The sequence below is a fragment of the Apostichopus japonicus genome, chromosome 22 (genome assembly GCF_037975245.1).
Source record: "Apostichopus japonicus isolate 1M-3 chromosome 22, ASM3797524v1, whole genome shotgun sequence".
In the NCBI taxonomy this organism is placed as follows: domain Eukaryota; kingdom Metazoa; phylum Echinodermata; class Holothuroidea; order Aspidochirotida; family Stichopodidae; genus Apostichopus; species Apostichopus japonicus.
In genome coordinates, this window is record NC_092582.1 from 10,009,345 (window position 1) to 10,031,515 (window position 22,171).

The window sequence follows — 22,171 nt, forward strand, 5'->3', positions numbered from 1 at the left end:
TCTGCAAAACCTAGTCACTGGTCTGCTAGTCGCATCGACGATCAGCTGTTCTTCGAGCAAGGAGAGTTTCGTTGATACTGAATATGCATTATTACAGCGCGTTCTTTCATTGGCTTGTTTAAATCAAGAGGCACGGCGTCAAAGAACATATGAATGAGATCTGTCTTCAGCGGATACATATTTGGATACATTTTTCATTAATGAAATGTTTTTGGCAAAATTAGCTTGGTGAAATCATTCTCAGTTTTCATGGTTCGTCAGATAAGCAGCTTAAACGAGGTGCCATGCATTTTTTGAAAATGAAAAGTTTGATGTATTTCCTTTTACGAAACAGAATCACTTTCATAGGAATTTGAAACGGGATTTGTTTACACACAAAAACAAAAAAGGTGATTAAGAGCATGCGCAGTTTCGTCTCCATTCAAAGACTTACTTTTTTTGGAACGAATGCCACGCGGGTGATTCTTTCCTATAATAATATCTACACACATAGAGATTCAGTTCAGCTCTTTTTCATATAACAGAGCACTTGGCCTTGGAAAGTTCAAACCGCATAGCAGATTATGATGCCATTGATTTTTTGTTAGCAAAATTTACGCATGACTTCTTTCCTTGCTATGTGGCAATACTACGCCGTATAGTATTGATATCTGTGCACAATAGCAATACACATATGTATATATATAATTATTGTACAAGCAACAACCTTTATCCTAACTTCCGGATCAATTTGTGCGTACGGTTCTGTGAACGAAGAACGTTCAATTGGCTATTGTATCACAGCTACACTGTGGGCGTACGTTGACAATTTTCCGAGGGAACATCCGCAAATATTTTTCAATTAGAAAAAAAAAAGTCGTAGGTACGAGGTTGACCTAAGAGTGGCATTATTAAATTTGGGAATATCAAACAGTCGCTTCTTCCCACGCAAGGCGGTAAAGACTTGTATTGTACCACACAGTAGGCTGATAGGCTGCGATTTGCTGGTCAACTATACGCGGGTGTTCAAGACTGTATATAATATAAAGCATACATATTTACGTATACAGTCATAAAGTGCGGTGTTCCCAGCAGCAGTCAAAGCAAGCTCAGCAGTTGAATCCCGCAACAGTCATTACAAGATTTCCTGTTAGTTGCTAACTGTTGTATCCCGTCACTAGAGTAAAATATGGCGGCTGAAACCGGTAAGGGCGGCGCTGGACTGAGCGAGATTCAAAGCGAGATATTCCAGGCATTTGCTACCTATGTGGCGCTGCTGATGTTGAAAATGATGGTTCTGTCTTATTTTGTTATCTCCGAGAGAATACTTAAAGGGGTGAGTTAACTAATAAGCCTAGGCTTTACGTATTACTGAGAAACCAACTTAACCTATGTTGCAACGATAACTAACCTTTATAATTAACATATTCGGTCGAGAGATCGAGAGAGATAGAGAGAAAGAGGGCGGTGGGGAAGGGAAGGGGGGGGGGGTCATTCTATTGATACGGTTCACTTTTAAGGTTCTCTGTGTAGCCTATATCCACCCCGGTGGTGAATTTCAAAGTCTTGTACCACAATTTAGGATTCAAATTCTACAATTAGAGCCTCGTGCTTGGCAGAGTCAAACATTGACCGTTAAATACTACGGTAAAGTGCACATGACCCGTTCCAAGGTCGTCTATTGTTTTGTGTGATCAGTAGCGTGGTTCTGCTAGCAGACTACTGACCGTATATAACGAGTTCTGTATATACCCATTCCACAAGTGCACTAACGGTTATTGTGATACTTGTAGTTGTACATTATGATATGATATCAGTGTGTTTAATTACAGACGGATGCTTCATCGGTCCTGTAATGTATGATGGGTGTGAATTTCAGCGCGTCGAGTGAAAGGTATATATGTGTTGGTCGCCGGGGTCATTGAGAGTGAGATATTTTAAAGGCCATGGGGTTTTCTTGTCATTCTTGCACCGCGACCCCTCCTAAATTTTGTTTACATCAGAGCTGTGTTTTAAAATGATTTAATCCATTTCTTCCCTATATGGAGTCTGGTAGGCCCATACTTGTTACGTTTTATTGATATTCAGCCTACAATGAACCAATACGTTTCATTTTGTGTGGGCTTCATGGGTACTTGTGACTAGCCTTTGACGTAGCGCTACCGGTACTCTCCCCTTTGTTTTCCACCACCCCCCTCCCACCATGAAGTGTTTGCAACTGCTACTACTACTACTATATAACACTGGACGATCGTATAGTCTATACGTATACAACAATTTTGAAACGCCAATGTAAGCCAGTGTAAGATTTTCATGACCTCAAATGACAGTTGTGTTGAATGGCATCCAAATGTTGCACTGTTCTTGATATGAAGTTGAAAGAACATATTTTGGGCGATATTTTATGATTTATAATATTAATATTTAGGCCTGAACTGAGTAGCTGACGACATCACCAATGTAGCATTTAAGAAGCCTTCCAGAGTTTTAGCATGTTTTAAAGTTGAATACTTTGAAGACCAGAATAATTATATGCAAAAATGACTAACATTCAAATTTTTCTCTGATTTAGGGAGGGGCAGTGACGTATCAAGAGTGCAATTCTACATAAAGTGATCCGTTACAGTTTTACAAGACCTCCTGGAAGCCCCAGAAGAGACTTTAATAATATGTCCCCTACTAAAGGGGGGGGGGTCATCTGATATAGAAACATCGACCCACAAGCATGCAGCATGCATATTGTGCATTCAGTCTACAGGGAAACTATGTAATCAAGATGTTTGTAATCAAGATGAGTAATCAAAACGGAACCATTGTGTAATCAACATGTAATCAATTCACACTGTAGTAATCAGCCTGATTTTTCTTCTCTTTGCAGCAATTCGTGGTGAGGGAGGACTATGAGGGTTTTGGCGACCCCCAAATGAGTAAAGAAGAGATTCGAATAAAGACAGCGTCACGTGACCTGTACATCGAACGGATTCGCAGGTATTTATAATGTTTACTTTTCTAACACAATATATAACTAAGTAGGCTATACTATAAAACTTTTGTGTTTGTTCTATTCTACTATGAAGTTGCAAATAGTGTTCAACCTATTATGCATAACAGAAAATACCGATTACCGATTATTTTTTTCATAATCGTACCGATTCCGATTACGATTCCGATTATTTGAAAATGAGAAAATATCCCGTCTATACGAAATCGGCAATAAATAGTTTGACAGAAACAATTATTGTTGTGATTTTCCCCTGTTTCATTTTGCTTCGTTGTTATACAAGGCTCTAAGGTATCATTTTGAATGTACCAAATTACCTCTGTAGTTTCTCGGAAAGAAAAAAAAAAGTTTTTTTTTTTTTTTTAATTTCCAAAATACAGAGATATGACATCCTACCTAGTCAGCACTGTGCTAAGCGAATGGCCTAACCACCTCGACGTGAATGTCACCTGTTAATGGCTTGAAATGGGCTAAGAATAGTTACTCAAAATATCCATCTCAAAAAGTATCTCAGACAAACCATCCATCTTCAATCTTTACCAAAGTGTAAATTTTAATGACATATTGCCTTCATTCCGACATTATTTTGTACTTATTTTCAGTACTATACCGTTTATGAACAAATAGAAATTTTACGAACTTGAAGTTAAACATACCTATTCGTTACCTATATAACTCCATTCAGGTTCAATTAGAATGTGTAAGCTTAGGCCAATCAAACTGAAAAGCAAATTGTAGCCTACCATCGTAACTTGTTTAAAATTACTCTAAAATGTAATACCAGATTGATGTAAAGAAATAATAACAACTAGAAACTACTCCAATATAAAATATAACATTCATCTATAAGACATATCACTTACATTAACTTCCAAACAAATGCCGATTTCCAGCAAATTGAAAGTTGTAAACTAAGCTACGCATTTTTTTTTGCAAACCAATGGTTAGGCTACATTTCCCATTGACTTAGTGTGGTTGTTAGGCTAACATGTGGTCGAAGATTGCAGTTTCCGTGGATATTTTTAGTTTTTATTTGAGACACAACTAGAGCGAATAAACAGATGTCAAGTTTAGATTTCCATGCAGTTGAGTTAGTGTGATGTAAGGCTACCATGTGGTCGGAGATTTGTGAGGATTTTAGGTTATTTTCGCTGGTACTGCAGGCCGTAATTTACCACGGGAAGTTCCCGGTGATTGTGCGCGACCCTCTCGCATTGCTTCAAATTTGATGCGAGATGTGAGAAAACTGTTTGCGCGATTCGCGATACAACTGCAATTCCTAGCTAAAGCAAACGCATGTCACAATTAATTTTACACAGACACCTGATATAACGAGGGCGATTTTTTTATATTTCATTTTTCTTTTTCGAACTCGTAATTGTGCTTTAGGAGGGCTTTTTAGCACTTGCGAGGGCGAATCGTCCGTCGTCCCTGCTTATTTCCTACTCTGTCCAGCACATTCCTGAATTCGCGAAATTGCTATTGCTGCTATGCTTACTGTGCCAAGAAATATGAAGTCAATAACCACGAGGGAAGCAAAATCGGCGACCCTGGCAGCCTAATTTGATGAAAGTATACACTGTGAAAGACGTATAGGGGGTGCCTTCTTTTAATATTTCGTAGTAAAAGAACAAACCTAATTCATCAGTTGATATTTTCAACTTCCATATGTTTTTGAATAATGAAATTTTCACCTTCCATATGTTTTTGAATAATCGGTATGACATAACTGGTATTCCACATAATTTTTACCGATTCCGATTATGTACCGATTATGCAATATTCGTACCGATTCCGATTCCGATTAGGTTAATCGGTTGAACACTAGTTGCAAATAGATATCGTAAATTCCTACCAATTTATATTGGCTATAAGCATTAAAATTTTGAGAAAAAAAACTTGTGATAAGTAAATATTGTTATGTGAGGGTGTGTGCCTTTACTAAACATGACGTCACACCATTTGCTCCCTACGGTTCATGAATTGGTCTTTGCCGTTACAAATTATTTTGTGGTATAGATTTCAAAAGCTGTTAAAAGAGCTCTATTTGCTGTCAATTCGGGTGTTATTTGTACTACATTTTAATAACATGTTAGATTTATTTCAATGGAAGTGGTTGCATGGTCATCCACGACTATAGGCTTATAAAGGATAGGCTAAGCCAGAATCTTAGTTCTGATATATTATAGTCTAAGGTTAAAGAAACATTTAAGTGCTAGTATAAAGTTTCTACAGCTGTTTCGGTTTTCAAGACATTCAGCTTAAACATGCTAAATTGACGATGACGTCAGCTCCTCTGTGCAGGCCTTAATGAAACATCTGAATGTTTAATATAAATTGTTTTATACTTTCTAATAACTCAACCAACACATGCTCGTTTTACTTCATATAAACTACAGAGCACCTTTGGATGACATTCAACACCATGGGTCCTTGGCAAAGTAACACTTTTGTCAACATGTTATGCAAAGTGTTATATTTTGCTATTCAGTTTTGCATTGTATCTAAGGAACTGACCATAAGGTCAGCGTACTAGGATGTATAGTTCAGTCACTTAAATTAATGAACCTTAGCACTCAAAGGGGGTCACTTCTATAAAAAAAAAAAAAAAAAAGCAGAGTGCTTCTAGAAATACATTTTGGATGGATACCAATGGTTTGTTTCTTAGGGTCCACAACATATCGACATTAATTTTGTGCATATACAATCAACCATTTAAAATAATATTCCAACGCATTTAGCATATTTTTTTGAGGTGATTATGTTGAATAACCGGAATAACTTTACAGAAACAACACTAAGCCTCTGTTCTTAAGTCAAAACGAGTTGAAAAAATATTGATGTCACCTTCTTCTTCTTCTTCTTCTTCTCGACAAAACAGATGCCACAGAAACGACCTGGAGAACATCATTCCATTTGTACTCGTCGCCGTTGTCTATATACTGTTCACCAATCCGACTACGGAATCGGCGATATTACATATTCGAATTTTCGCCGCAGCTCGAATCTTCCACACGGTGGCGTATCTGTTACCACTTCCCCAGCCTTGCCGTTTTCTTGCCTTTCTCGTCGGTTCATTGGCGACGATTTCAATGGCGATCAGGGTCATTTATGAAGGAAAATTTTAAGTTATCTTTCCTTCTCTATTCTTTATTCTTAATTTCTTGTTCATGATCATAACAATAATACGATTGTCTTTCTCATTTTTGGTTAGATGGTACAAAAACAGCAAAAAAAAAAAAATTCCTTTGTCTTTGTGGTTCATTATTTGGAATGTAGATGTAGACGCTTTAGTAAAGCCGCGTGTTAGACAAATTGTTGTTAAAATCTCGTAAGTTCGCATTTCTGGTGATATGGTTTGTGAAGTATTGTATGACACTTCTTATAGAAGTTGGTGCATCATGATAGAGGGGAGGTGGCGAGGAGGAAGAGCGTGGAAGGATTGTTAGGTTAGTGGGGCAAAAGCGGTGTGATATAAATAATTTATTCAGAAATCATGCCACATATTTTTTCTTCAGAAATTTTAAAGGTACCAGATGTGCATCGTTATCTTAACCCTGGGTTGAAAATGGCGGTATCTTTCTTAAAAGCAAAAGGGGGAAAGTCACCTCTTTCACAAACAAGTGAAAAACAAACCTTTCATTAAAAACTCCAGTCTTGTGCTTCTTTTGATATATATATGAAACATCACGACGTTATTTTGGTAACAATTGTCGCCAATATCATGATGTGATATGGATCCACCGGATGGGTGGGGGGGGGGTGAGAGGGTATGGGGGTACAGATGAACCTCTTGTGCTACGCCTTTTTGTACAAACCCTTCACGACGAAAGCGTGTTCGGTTTTTATAATCTTTTCTAAAGCTTTTCTAAAGTATCACATAATCTTGCATTCTGTAAGAATTAAGGATTATAATATATTTAAAGTGAACGAGTTTAGTGTTCCTCTTTGGTTGACTAAGCTTGTTAATTAGCAAGTATTCACCGTGTCTCGTTCGCATCTAAGTTTTCATAGTTTTCATAACCCCCCGCACCCCCAAGTGTGGTATAAATCATAAGCTATTTGTAAAACTTCTACCTCTCAGATCTTAATTATGCTTTCTCGATTTCATATCAATATACTTAAAAGAATATGGTGTGCTTCATATTATAAGCCAAACACTTTGTCACTGTATATTGAGAATGTACCGAACAAAGTGTTGTTTGAATGTGTATCTTGTGTTGGGAGTGCATAAGGAAATATTTGGGGAGTGTGGAAGTGAAAGTTTCTAGAAAAGGAATAAACCTCTCGAGAATCTAATGTGTGATTAAACATACACACACACGCGCACGCATAGGCGTAGAAGGCGGGTGTGGGGAGGGGTGGGGGCTGCAGACCCCCGACCAAATATTTTTGTGGAAGTTCGGGCAATATGCTGATAATTTTTCGGGTCCTACTGAAAGAAAAAACAACTGTTTGAGGGGATGAAATGCCTGGTATATTATTGTAACGATTTCCCCCAAAATGATAACCAATATGGAAGGGTAATAACACGGCAAATGATTGTATGTAATTGGCATGCGATGTAATAACCGATGCATGCCTATATGATATGTATATTAACATATTGAAAAATGTTGGTTATATTTTTCGGGCAATACGTTACAGCCCCCCCCCCCCATCAAATTGGGCACCTACGCCTATGCGCGCAAGGACACGGACACGCACGTATGCTGTTCTAATAAAAAAAAGGGGGGGGGTGACGGAGTTAGGGGGTTAAGTGCTATTCATTTTTTAACTTCATATTATTTTCTTTGCGTTTAACAAGTGTACAGCTTATAGCATTTAAGTATGGGCTTCTTGTATGATTTGTATGATTAGTTTCTTTCTGGTATCAACAATTGCTGCACTGATAGGATACATAAACGGATTTTTGCGTATACCTTTGGTAAATGTTTGAAATTTGATTGTACTAATCCCACAGCATTGCTATTAATTAACTTGACAAGCAACGTTTCATTTCAAAATGTATAGGAATAAAAGGCCAAGAATCTAGTTCTTGCCCATTCCCTCCCCCTCCTAGCATGGAAACTGATAAGTAAAACTGTCTGAGCGACTGACGTTTGATAATTAATTGAAATCGCTCAGTTTCGCAACTTTGTGGATAAATTTTAATTATTTATTTTGAAGGATACTCGTCGCTAAGTTGCCAAGGTAACGCAACAAAAAAAAAAAAAACGTGTGAACGTCAACTAATATCTGAAATAAAACTTTTACATTACTAGCCAGCAGGTCCAACATGTAACAATTTGTTGATGTTTTATGAAATATTCATGTCGTATGTTTGTGTCCAGAACCATTTTTGTAGATGCATGTCCTTTTCTTTTGCAAAGATTGAAGTTTACATAACTAAATCTAAGGTGCAAATGGAGAACCAAACATTTGAAATTGTCATAAAGATGTCACTATGCCTTCATGTGTAAACGACGCTTACATGGATTGAAGCGTGGGACTTTGGTGTTGCGATGTGGTTAATATTTGGGGCTGACTATAATGTACCTTTTCATAAGTTTTCTATGCAATTTGAAGCCAGAACTTGTAATAAAATTTCTTTGAAAAGAGAACTTTTTCTGTTCTCCCCTCTTATATCTTTCGTACGAAAAATATATTAACTGACCTAAAGTGACTTAAAGTCGGTGATGATCAATTTCAAACTGAGATATGAAGTTGTAAGTGCAGAGGCGTAGTGATGCGCAGTTCAAATGAAGTTACGTAGTAATACGCAGTTCAGATGAAGTTACGTAGTAATACGCAGTTCAGATGAAGTTAGGTAGTGATACGCAGTTCAGTTAAAGTTACGTGGTAATACGCAGTTCAGATCAAGTTAGGTAGTGATACGCAGTTCAGTTGAAGTTACGTGGTAATACGCAGTTCAGATGAAGTTAGGTAGTGATACGCAGTTCAGTTAGAGTTACGTGGTAATACGCAGTTCAGATGAAGTTAAGTTACCCGCCAATTCGTATACACCTGCAGGCAGAAATCACAATTTCTACACATATACTCTCAGTAGCATGGAGGATGGGGCTCATATAACAATAGTTAGTAGGCATACAGGGGCCTGCATAAGCCTGCATATAACTGCCGATGGTGGGTGAGGGGATAACAGGCCAATGGTCCGCCCTTAACTAATCAATTATTGAAATGGTAGCACAATTTTCTTATGTTCTCCCTTATCCAAAGAAACATTTTCTCATCATAGACAGCTTCCCAGCAGGAGGAACATTAGCAAACATTTGCGCACCCCCCAACCCACAATGCAAAATAAATTTGAGGGCGAAGGGCCCCACATTCTGTCACTCTTGAACAGGGGACCCTGGAATCCCAGCTACGCCACAGTGTAGGTTCTTAATTATGAAATAGTGTAGGCCCCTTGTCGAAGAGAAATGGAGTAATGGATTTCTTTCCAGTTACAGCTGTGTATTAGACATGTTCTTTTTTTTTTTGTTATAGCTTAAAGGCATTGAAGACTCGCCCCAAACAGCGTGCCGCTGTCTTTAAAAGTTATTAACTTTCCGTTGCTTGCAAGTGTTTGCTTGCAAGTTTTTCTCTTGTCGCTACAAAATATAGACAGTAATGAAACGTGATACCTTGTAATCTATAGCTGGACCTGAGATGTCCATCGCTGCAACGTTTGTACACTGTGCCGTGGGTATTGACCGCAGCTGTATGTACTGACTGTACACTAGTGTCTTATTACCGACGGTAGCAAGCTGTGTGTGTATTTTCTGGGATCGATGGTGGTGTCTACACTTCTGTTACACCTCATTCGAAACTAGGTCAGATTACCGGCATTAGACGTTTCTTTTGGCGTGAGTCTTCACACCCTTTAACACATATACCATAAATTGAGTTATTGCATTAAAGCTTAAAGTGGAGATTTTTGATACGTTTCGCGGGTACTACATGGAATTGTTGATAAAAGTTACTTATTTACTTAGCCTATATGAGAGACAACTTATGTGGTTTTTTCTCTATTTACAATAGTGAAATCATAGCAAGGTACAAAGTTCTTCTGCCAGGAAGTGCTCTTTAAAGTTCATTTTGTTGGCATTGACTTTAAGATCTAGTTTAATCTTTGTCTTGCCAATTTTGTACTTCCGTACGATTTTTTCCTCTAGTAGTATTTGTAATCCCCTTTGTAACTTCCATGCACCTACAATAGGTACAGAGGGGCGGTGGAAGTGTTCAGTCTGTAGGAAAGGTGCTGGTGGGCACAAATATGAGGTGGATTGGGAAATTGTAATTTCCCCATCAAAAGAGATCCATGTGCATTCCATTCCGTACATATGGATGGATTTCAACTAAATAACGCTTTTTAATTACATTGGTTTTACTTTTTATTCTTCAGCTAAAGGCCACCTTTTAAACAGCAGACAGGCACGATTCAATCCCCCCCCCCCCCCAAAAAAAATGGCAATATAGCATTTTAGTTACAAAAATAGAAAAACGAGGGGCCCTTTTACACTATAAGAAGTGGTAATATCATTGTAAGGCTTTTCTAACACTTAGTGAGGGGTGGGTGCAGGGCAACACTGTAACCCCTTATCCGCCGCCATGATTTAGCAAGTAATTCTCTAACAAAACTATAAGTCTACCAAATATATTATGAGCGTTCGGATTTAGAAAGCAATAATTCTTTTTGAAACAAATTTGATGTCTGCTAGAGCATGCGCAGTTCATCAGTGAAATGTATTTATCGAAAATATCATTTTTAGTGCACAATTTTTGTCTCGTCCTTAAAGGCACATTATTATCAACTGTTACAAGACGTTAATCAAGACGTTGACGTAAATTCCTTCTAATTTCTTCGTTATAGCCTAAATAAGTAATATAATTAAATAATAATTAAGCAAATACTGCTACTACAGAAGATTAGTTTGCAATAAGTTCAACATATAATTGTCATTGGAAACACAGAGTACATTTCAGATGTTTAAGGAGACACAAACCCAACCATTATTATTGATCTATTATGTGATAGAGATAACTGTGAATAAACAGATTCCACAAACAGATACAAAAACACTATATTTCATATAGCAGATATCATAGATGTAACAAAACAAATAAAGCTGAAGACTTGATCAAGTCAACATATGACATCATCGAGCCACAAATATGCTTCAGTTTGCTTACGTTTCTCTTTATTTATTACAATATTTATTAGTATGTAATGGAGGCGCTGTTGAAATGCTAAATCTAAAATATTGAAGCCCTTAAAGGCATTGAAGACTCGCCCCAACCGCGTGCCGCGCTCTAAAAAAGTTAACTTTCCGTTGCTTGCAAGTGAAGTTTTCTGCGTGCTACAAAATGCAGACAGTAATGAAACGTTATACCTTGTTATCTTTAGCTGGACCTGAGATTTCCATCGCTGTATCGTATGTACACTGTGCTGTGGCTATTGACCACAGCTGTATGTACTGACTGTACACTAGTGTCCAATAACCGAAGGTAGCAAGCTGTGTGCGTATTTTCTGGGATCGATGGTGGTGTCTAACACTTCTGTTACACCTCATTCGAAAACTAGATCAGATTACCGGCATTAGACGTTTCTTTTTACGCGAGTCTTCATATCCTTTAACATGACCCAATGAGGATGTCATTGGTTGCATGATCAACACTGGTAGCAATTTACCTTGAAAATATAAACAAGGAGAAAGTGAATGTTTCTCAGATCCTGCGGTACTGTGACATCACAGATTTACATAAGTACACCCCACTATACCCCCTACCCCATACACAGACAAGACTTTTAACTACGGATATCTCCAAAACGGAAAAACAAAATTCTTAACTGTTTTTAAGGAGTTTTGCAGGAACCCTCTTATATACAGGTAAGGTAAGGGTTTGGTTTTTGCCCCTTTAAATAAGCTATTTGGGTTGATTTGGTTGTATGTGTCGAACCGTTTAAGTCTCGTAACTATATAGCTCGTTAGCTTGACTATATTAAAATTTCAGATATTGCTACAGAGGGATAAATTGGTCAAATCTTGATGCACCTTACTTGTCTTGTGGCAAAACTCTACTTAAATTTGATTCGATACATACATACCCAGAGTTGACTAAACTATTGGCCCAACGTTATTCTTTTCATTGTATCGGAATATTTGATTGAATAGCAACAAAATTGGAATTCAAAAAGAAATTGACGTGATTAACCAAAAGGAACAATTTTTAGCGAAATAACCTAAAAATAGTTGGGATCAAGACCGAAAACGATGAGAATTTTTGTTTGGACCTAGCACGGAAGGTTTTTCGCAAAGCTGGGGTTGCCGATTGTCGGATAGAGCGAGCCCACCGTGACGGAAGGACGATCAGCGGGAGGGGGGGGGGCAGACGTATCCTGGTAAATCCATGGAGTACCTCATGGTTCATGGTAAAGCTATCTTACTACCAACAAAAAAAGTTACAGTACTGAATAGTAAGAGACATGCCCTACAAAATGATACATACTATGTAATCGAACACCTTACCCTGGTCAACTTGGCGAAAATGGTCGAAGAAGGTATCTGAGCTGTTCCAGCAAGGCATAAGATTACGCTTTTCTTTAGGTCGATGGCGTTCCTCTCACGGTAAACTACACGACTTTATTTGAATATGCAGAATTGTTCAACACCAAGAAGATACAAATCCTTTTATTTATCCGGTTTGGCGTAGACGGCCTATCACTTTTTCACTGGTTTATCTTCAGTATATACTCAATATGTATGTACTTTGGTATGTCTACATATCACAGACAGTTTATGTACAGCAAGCGTGGCGCCCTTTAATATTGACCAACGCACTTTACTTATACACTATTACTAAATGGTAATGCTAAACTTCCTTTCTTTCAATACTACGGACACAGAAAATCGAAAAACGCCGACAGTTATTCGCTTACCTCCATACCTTCTCGGCCTTTTGGCTAAAGCCATGTGTAGCATCTGTTCCCTTTCGAGGGGAATGGTGATGCACACCCGACGATGATCACACAGTCACAGTCCCGATGCAAGGGGACTGGGTTGAAAGCGGATCAGTCGTTCGGTAGTTTGGTTTTCGTGCCCAGGTTCTACCCTTGGCGACTTTTTCTAAAAAAGTACCTCCATAGACGTAAATAGGATATTAATTTAATTCAAGAATTCTATAGCTGTTTGCGCGATGAAGAATATTGGCTCAATGAATGGGGAGGCAGGATTATATCCCCACATGGCTCAACAGCTAGTCGGGGCGTTTGCTTACTCTAAAGTCCACACTTTACATGTTGATATTTTAAAACATACTGCAAATATTCAAGGGAGATTTATTATTGTTCATTTCAAGATTTTGGACAAAATAATATCTGTTGTCGGAGTATATGGCCCTATCATAGATAATCCAGCTTTTTTTTTAGAAGACTATCCGATGAATTGAATAATTTTCAGGGCGATACGATTATCATGGCTGGAGACGTCAACTTTGTTTTCAATTTGGATTTAGACAAGGTGGGTGGTTTACGTATCAAACGAATTTTAAGGCAAGAGATGTATGTTTTTCTTTAATATCCGTCTATAATCTCATTGATATCTGGAGGGAGGAAACCCATTCTCAAATGGAGATCGAATATTACTCCTGGAATTCAGAATTGATTTTTTCCTTGTCTCTGGCGCTATTAAGTTCGGATGGCCGTCTTTTAGATGACGGAAACGATATTTTGCATAAAATTCATCACTTCTATAGTTCTTTGTAGCTCTGACAACACTTCTCGGCCTTTTGGCTAAGATCATGTGTAGTATCTGTTCCCTTTCGAGGGGAACGGTGATGCACACCCGACGATGATCATACAGTCACAGTCATGGTGCAAGGGGACTGGGGTTGAGAGCGGATCAGTCGTTCGGTAGATCACCCATATTTATGCTATGTCGTCTCTAAGCTTTGTGATGGTGAACTCACTTCTGCGGGATCTTTCCGTCACTCTCAACCATATATGAAGAGAGTCTGTTGAAGAAACTAAAAAATATAAAAGAAGATCACACACACCCTTTTCATAGTCATATCATTTTCAACAGATCCGGGATACAATTACAGGTGCCCAATACTAAAACGTCCAGGTTCCGTAATTCTTTCTTACCTGAGGCAATACACTTATTTAACTCGCGTGCAAAGCGATTTGGCCACAGTGTGTGATCTGTCACTCTGTTACTTGCAGCCCTCTGTGCTGCCTCTGTTACTGTTCTGGTTCTGCTTATTTAGTTTTATTCTCGTAGTTGTTCACTTATAGTTTGTTTATTGTATGATTGTGTTTGTATTCACTAATGTTTTATGTTGACTGTCGACGTGAAATAATTTCCGTTTTCTGAAATGGACAATAAAAGTTTCTATCTATCTATCTATCTTTTCTCTATGACTTAGATCACACAGCATTATGATTTGTCGTCTCTAAGCTTTGTGATTGTGAACTCACTTCTGCGGGATCTTTCCTCTATGACTTAAATCACCCAGAATTATGCTATGTCGTCTCTTAGCTTTGTGATGGTGAACTCACTTCTGCGGGATCTCCCTCTATGACTTAGATCACACAGCATTATGCTTTGTCGTCTCTAAGCTTTTTGATTGTGAACCTACTTCTGCGGGATCTTCCTCCATGACTTAGATCACACAGATTTATGCTATGTCGTCTCTAAGCTTTGTGATTGTGAACCTACTTCTGCGGGATCTTCTCTATGACTTAGATTTACGATTTTTTGTTATCGGTTTACCTCGTGGTTTATTTTAGATGTAGAGAGATTGTTTGTTTAATAAATAATCCGTGTTCTCTAAGAGAGAATTCGCTTTTAGTTATGGAAAACACTGTCGTCTGTGTAATTTTCTAACGCTTTATATGAAGCTGTTTATTTTTGATTGCAAATTGAAAACATTAAGCACGAAATAAATGAGTTTTATCATAAATTTATTATTGATATTAAAAATAGAACAACATAAGAAAAGTTGAATGAAAAAGAAAGTTAATTTTATTGATCTAAAGCAAGCGTTTGCCTCTTGTCCAAGTTTAATTACAGATTAATTAAAACATGTAGTGAATCAACTTGTTATCATTTTCAGAACAAGAACTGAGATGTAATTAAAGGAAAAAACGAAAATAAAATAAAATATTTATGCAAAGACCATCTGCTAAAATGTGTGAACGTTCTTACCATATTTCTTTCATTTCATTTATCATTCACCAGTTAAATAATATATATATTTCTCAACAGGGGTATGAAGAATAAGAAATATTACACTATATACATAATTATTAAAGTTAAGATATACGTAAAAGTTCAAACAAGATAATCCACTCCCCCCAGAAAAACCTTTTTCTTTGTGTTTATTCCTTTATCAAACAAGGGTAATCTTTGTGTGTCATCCTTTATCAAACAATGGTAATCTTTGTGTGTCTTCATATATCAAACAATGGTTATCTTTGTGTGTCTTCCTTTATCAAACAATGGTTATATTTGTGTGTCATCCTTTATCAAACAATGATCATCTTTTTGTGTCTTCCTTTATCAAACAATGGTAATCTTTGTGTGTCTTCATATATCAAACAATGGTAATGTTTGTGTGTCTTCCTTTATCAAACAATGGTAATCTTTGTGTGTCTTCCTTTATCAAACAATGGTAATCTTTATGTGTCTTCCTTCATCAAACAATGGTAATCTTTGTCTGTCTTCATTTATCAAACAATGGTAATCTTTGTGTGTCTTCATTTATCAACAATGGTAATCTTTGTGTGTCTTCCTTCATCAAACAATGGTAATCTTTGTGTGTCTTCCTTTATCAAACAATGGTAATCTTTGTCTGTCTTCATTTATCAAACAACGGTAATCTTTGTGTGTCTTCCTTTATCAAACAAGGGTAATCTTTGTGTATCTCCCTTTATCAAACAATGGTAATTTTGACCTTCCAAGATCTATTGTGAAATTAAGAAAATCAAATTGAAAATATATGTTGGCTTCTTTTGCGTGGAGGTTTTTTTCTTTTTTAATCTAAAGCAACCACGTACTTGTCGCTTCTGTTCCTTGGTTCGGAAATCAGACTAATGTTTCAAACTATAACACATGATTACTGATGTAACGGAGTCTCTTTGAAAATGTTAATTTTAATATTTGCATGTATTTTATCAACATACGGGACTTGCTTACGTGATATTCAATGATACTGTAAAGAAACAGAAACCTGTCACCATGGACACAATGAAGAAACACTGCTGGTATGTCTACGAGCATACAGCGCCCTCGTTATTAAAGTTATACTGAAAGGGCTCCACAATCGCCTGGCCACGCCCCTCCTTTATCGAAAGCTAAATCCGGCCATGAGGGTTACAAACGGCTGGCATGCGACACAGTACAATCGGAAAGGCTGTGATACAACATTGCAGAAAGCTTATGCAGACCCTCCGTCACATTCAAAGAGTTCGTGGTATAGATCCCCTCCTCTCACCCTTCCCTCCCCTCCCCTTCCCCCCCCCCCTTACCGCTGACGACACCATGTATTTGAGAGTTGCTTCATGCCATTTGTACGAGGAGAGACAATATAAAATTAAAAGACCCACAAAATAATTTGAAAGATTTTAGACAACATTTGCCACCAAAAACGTTATCCCCGAGAAAATTTTGTCAATACAGAGATATAAAAAGTATAACACCAACCTGAACATATCAATTATAATAAAAGGGATTGCTTTACCAATTGAAATAAATGCATATTCCATTGAAATTATAAATAAGTAAGACAGCGTTGGAAGAAACGGTATTGTCTTTATCACAATTACGAAGGCAAGAACTAACTTGAAATAGTAATGAATTGCCACTTCATAGTGATAATTCCACAGAAATCGCGAGGTTATCTTAGCTACCGCGTAGTACATAATATTCGCCTTGATGCTCGATATTAAAGCCGGTACAAACGCGGCCCACTTCAACCAACCCAGCATGGTAGGATACGTGTTATCATCATAAGATGGCATTGCTCGAATAACGTCTATGATGGTATGAATAGATATAACACCGATAAGCTTTAAACCTGCCACCTTCTTCTCCCATGGACTTAACTGCTTTTCGGTGGACATATTTAGGGTGTTGTTAAGAAATAGGTTGTATACCAAACAAGAGGAAAGACGTCACGTTCGTCGGTATTGCAAGTCAAAGCTGCATGCTATTTCTCACACCAATCTTCAGATTTTCTAGAAATACAAAAAAAACATATGTTGAAAGATCACTTTCTTCCCCAGGATGTGAAAGTTCTCATTTTCTTTTGACGCAATTTTCGCATATGATCTACGTTATGATAAAAGAATACCTAACGAGGGCAATTGAGATAAGGCAATGTTGCTATTAATAACTGAGAGGTTTGTAGCTAGTATATGCCTACATCCGTTTTTCTTGCGCCTGGTTTTACGTCTTCATAAAGTTAATTGCATTCTTCATTGTCTGGTATACGTCTTTCATATTACTTATTATTCGTATTCTCAGCGAACTCTTTACTTATAACCTGCTCAAATAAATAAATAAATAGAAAAACACACATTTACATACACCCCCACCCCATCACAGACGCACACACAACCACGATGTAGTAATAGGTCTACAAAGGTTACTTCAACTAAATATACAGTACAGTTTACAGTACCGTATACAGTGACAATTTTCCTTCTTCATATATGAGACGCAAAATGAAAAGCTGATAAATTCAGTGTAACTTGAGCTTGATCCCTTTGGTGGATGTGATTTTACAGCCGCACCATATATACACTAAGCAGGGCGACACTTCAACTGGTTTCGATAGACGAAAGTAATGACTGAAGCAATATATTTCATGTGCTTTCTTTTATTGATATTTATGCATTGGGCTTATGTCAAACGTCTACAAGAAGCAATGTGCAAATTGTATACGAGGAAGGTTGCTTTCATCTTGAATCCAGTTGTCTCTCTGTTGGTATTTGTTTGTCCCATACAAAGTAGACATCAATCGACAAGACCGTTCTTCCAATTGGAGGAGATTGTTGTAGACCACTATTTTTTTTAAAAAGAATAGCCTTTACAAATGATGTGAATTTCCATAAAAAAGGTCTTAGATACAACATTATCATTTTAAGTGGTTTAGAGTTTAAATCAACGGTGTATCATTATGAAGTATAGGCTACAGTCTTCGTAAAACAACTGGACACGGAGAGAAACAGATACAGTTATTAATAATCCAACAAACCATAAAGCTATAAGTAACTACATGAACACTAACATTTGACCAGCCAATAGCAAAACGTGAAACAAAGTAATAAACAAAACTAGACATACATACCTGCAAGTTAACTTATGATGTTTCCTTCACTTTACGTACCGAATGGTAATAAGCGGTCGTCTTATGGGCTTTCTTTCTCTCGTTTAATAGTCTCCACGATATAACAGAAAGGGATAGCCGATGAACTCGCACAGAAACAGGCTACTTATGGTTTAAATGTAATGTCAGGACTCTGACGATATACCAAGTGAGTTTTATAAAAGATCTATTTCTTCACTCTTGTAAATTTTTAAAATACCAAACTTATTGTGCAGTGCGTTCTTGGAAAGCACACCAAAGGCAACACCATTGTCATTGGGGAAACGTTGGTATGCGTTCGTTTCGGTTTCATTTTGGTGTTCGGTTAAACCAGGCGTTTCATAATAGTACTATGCATGGTAACTAAAGGTTATGAACAAACGAACACTTTTCACACTGAGACACACTGAGACACATACAAACAAAAAACCCGATACATAAAATCACGTAGTTCGGTAAACGTAATTATAATGAGGGAGGATCGGGATTAATATTTTATAAAATACACCTCTGTCTGTTAATGTATTGCCCTGCTGGTTGCGAAACGGATGGGGTTGGGCTGGATTTCAAAAAAAGTTTGTCGGGGATTGAGATTGAGATCCGCAAACAACGTGGTAAGACGTTGTGGTCAAGAATTTGTCCATTCCAATTGATATTTTATTATTGCAAGCTATTAAACGTTCACGGAAGTGAACTAATCTGTTTGCAAAGAAAGTTACAGAGTGTGCACACAGGACCTGTATATATATATATATATATATATATATATATATATATATATATATATATATATATATGGCGTATAAACAAAGGTCTTGTTGCCGCATGTATAGGCTAAATGGTATACATTTTAATAAGCCAGTAACCCTTGTCATTGCAAGCTTTCCATTTGCTTTGGTTCATCAACTATGATAACAAAAGACTATTGCAGGTTGAGATTGACGACTGTATGGTATTTACTTTCAGTTTATTTGTTAAGTCAGGGCACCCGGGAGCTGGAACCAGGGTCCTGGTTAAGCTTACATGCACGCATGGATGCATTTCCTAATGGTAAAATCCTTCGCTTTTCAATGTAAAACTAAAGAACAACAATTGTACTTTTGAACAAACTTTATGAGAACGGCAAGTTGGGTTAAGTTTTACAAATTGAGTTCTTTCTGTACGGTAGTTTATGATCCAATGAATTGGAACCTTGATATTGACAAGTTTATCGACCAAAATATGACGTTGTAAAGTATTTAAAACAGATGAAGAAATCAACTAACATGACACGAGCATTGTTCCCTCGGCAACAATGTTCTAAATGAGAATATAAACTTTCTAGGATTTAAAAGGAGGGTCTTCACAACTACCACTCGATTGGTATACATACCGAGGATCTAAAAGTGATGCAACAAATGATTTAAAATTTATGGAAAATGTACGTTCGCAGACTCTCATTGGCACAGCATTAAGAGCAACAGGGCGCTATAGTCGTTTTCACAGGATATTGTACTAATTTTGGGTACGGGTTTATTAGCAGACTGCTTCCATAAATTAGGGAGAGTCCTAGTTTTCAAGCGTAAAATATTTGTTTAGTGAATTGCACAGTTTTGAAGCCCGTGGTGAAAGCTTATCTGGTCCAGCAGCCTTTGTTGAGTAGATCCTCGAGAAATGGCGACGAACCTTGCTTTCAGTAACCGTTACGTCACCATCAGATTTTGAAAACAGCTGTTAGTAAATTGTCAAGTTCAGCTGAAACGATTATAAAAAATAATTTTTATTCTTTTGCGTAGTTTGCACTCATTTTCGGCAATTGGCAAGTTGAAACTTATTACTGTAACCATTCATCAATTAATCGCATGCCTATACCCAGACCCGCTTCATATTATTTCCAGCCAAAAGTCCTTCACTTTATCCCTGTATTTGATGCCTTCTCCACTAGGATGACTCTTTTGAATTCAGAATGTCTTTGTTTTAATCCACTCGATCCCCTTTGCCGAAAAGCTCCTTCTTCTTTTTGATGACGTCTTTTACCCGTTCGAAATCCGAGGCTGATTGCTGGTAAATACGTTAATCTGCCATGGTTGGGATTGTAAGGTCGATGCATAAATTAATATATTCGCTTTCTGTTTCTGTCAGTTCAGTCTGGTCTCCAGCAGCGTGTACAACAACAATTCCAATTGGTAGCGTCCAATTCAGCTCTATATGATATTCGAATTAGGTAGTGCAAAAGCCCCATTAAATACCACTTGCAGACAACAAGAAAATACTCGCCGATTTATCATAACAATCATGCTTGTTTCTCTAACTTACATGTTGGTAATATATAGCAGTGATACATATTTTAATTCCTAATTGTCTGACACAGAGTGTATTTTCGAAACCAACGAGTTTTGTTTTGTTTTGTTATATCCATTAGGGATTCTTCCCCGGCAGAATGCAGCTTGAAAAATCTCTCGACAGAACCATTTCCCACGACTGACGATGAAAGGTGGGGATTGTGTAACCTTGCGCACGCTACTTGTTGACGTTATGATATTGCTCGATCACTGCCGAACGCGACAAAGGCATGTATCGAACAGTCACGTGGACTGAGTATTGCAGCATGTAGCCTATAATGTACATTCCAGTACTAACCTATGTGTATGGTAAATCTGAAGTGTTACACGCTTTTGACAACTATTTTGTTTATAATTAGCGCATTATCTTAGTTTTATTATCATTACACACTCACGTCACGCGTTTATTAATCCAACCAAACATTTTGCGATTGGGACGCTCTTTACTGTTTTTTTTTTTGCTTTTGTAAGAGCGTACACTCAACATCATAGATTACTAGTGAGAATATTAAAATCAGAAAGTATTCGAGACCATCACAGACTTGCCGAGTAGTATCACATAACTAGCCTTTATTAATATGCGGTCTCGTGGTTCGTGTTGTAGGCTGCGCGTGCGTTAATAATAGCCTATATTTATACAGAAAGGGAAAACGCCATCACATACATCCCTAATTGGTATCACTAACCATAAGCGGAGAGGCTTAACGGAAAGCTCCTATAAAACGGCAAAGCCGAGTTCGTAGGTTTATGACATAAATTGCTATAAAAAAGTATCTGTGCAAGTATAAAAGCCGAGTGCTAAAGGATTGGCAACACGAGTACTTGATTGCTATAAAGAGAAATCGCGTAAAGATAATATACAAGCCTTCAAGATAGGAGGAACGAATTAAGCAAAAGCCGTCAAAGCTACTTTAAATATCAGGTTAAAACATTTTGGACAAGCTCATCGTTGAAATATGTACCTTAAGTTTGCTGTGGTCATTTTAAGACCGAAAAAATGTTACCGTAACTCGGTGTTGTGAAGAATTCAAAGGACAATAAATATATAAAAGATTCATATAACGTTTAAAAGAGCTTTCAGATGAGCGATAGAAATGGAATCTATTTATTGGCATAACTCTTCAATGGAGTCAACTTCTGCCCCTGTGTCGTCATCTATTAACCATGTGTCGTCATCCACTAATTCAAACGTAACACTGTACGCCAATGCTATTGTAGGTGTACTCACCGTGTTTACAAATGTAGTCGTCATTATTATATTTCTAACGCAACGCAAGATCCGGAAAGTTCATGTGAACATTTATACATTTTATCTAGCAATCTCGGATTTCTTCGTTGGAGTGTCAATGTCCTTATCAACCTTTATTTGGGGAGTACTCAATTATCCAGCATTGCCGAGACAAGTGTGTGACGTATGGACAATGACAAGGATGGTTTCGTTATCCATGTCAGCGTTAATGGTAATTCTTCTTAGCTACGACCGGTACAAGTTGGTGCAAAGTCCAATTAAATACCA

General features: G+C 37.4%; 1 protein-coding gene and 1 pseudogene across 1 annotated transcript; both read left to right on the forward strand.

The window, feature by feature from the left end:
- The first annotated feature begins 527 nt into the window (after positions 1 to 527).
- LOC139963546 (microsomal glutathione S-transferase 1-like) lies at positions 528 to 8,583 on the forward strand. The gene is made up of 3 exons (XM_071964397.1): positions 528 to 1,315; positions 2,858 to 2,967; positions 5,862 to 8,583. Exons 1-3 carry the CDS (start codon positions 1,169 to 1,171, stop codon positions 6,106 to 6,108), a joined length of 504 nt encoding a protein of 167 aa, XP_071820498.1. The 5' UTR covers positions 528 to 1,168; the 3' UTR covers positions 6,109 to 8,583.
- Positions 8,584 to 13,734: 5,151 nt separating this feature from the next.
- LOC139964407 (U2 spliceosomal RNA) lies at positions 13,735 to 13,811 on the forward strand (annotated as a pseudogene).
- Positions 13,812 to 22,171: the final 8,360 nt, after the last annotated feature.

Coding starts and splice junctions, on each gene's coding strand:
- LOC139963546 (XM_071964397.1), top strand. CDS start 1,169: ATGGCGGCTGAAACCGGTAAGGGCGGCGCTGGACTGAGCGAGATTCAA. Junction 1,316..2,857: donor CCGAGAGAATACTTAAAGGG/GTGAGTTAACTA, acceptor TTCTCTTTGCAG/CAATTCGTGGTGAGGGAGGA. Junction 2,968..5,861: donor TACATCGAACGGATTCGCAG/GTATTTATAATG, acceptor TCGACAAAACAG/ATGCCACAGAAACGACCTGG.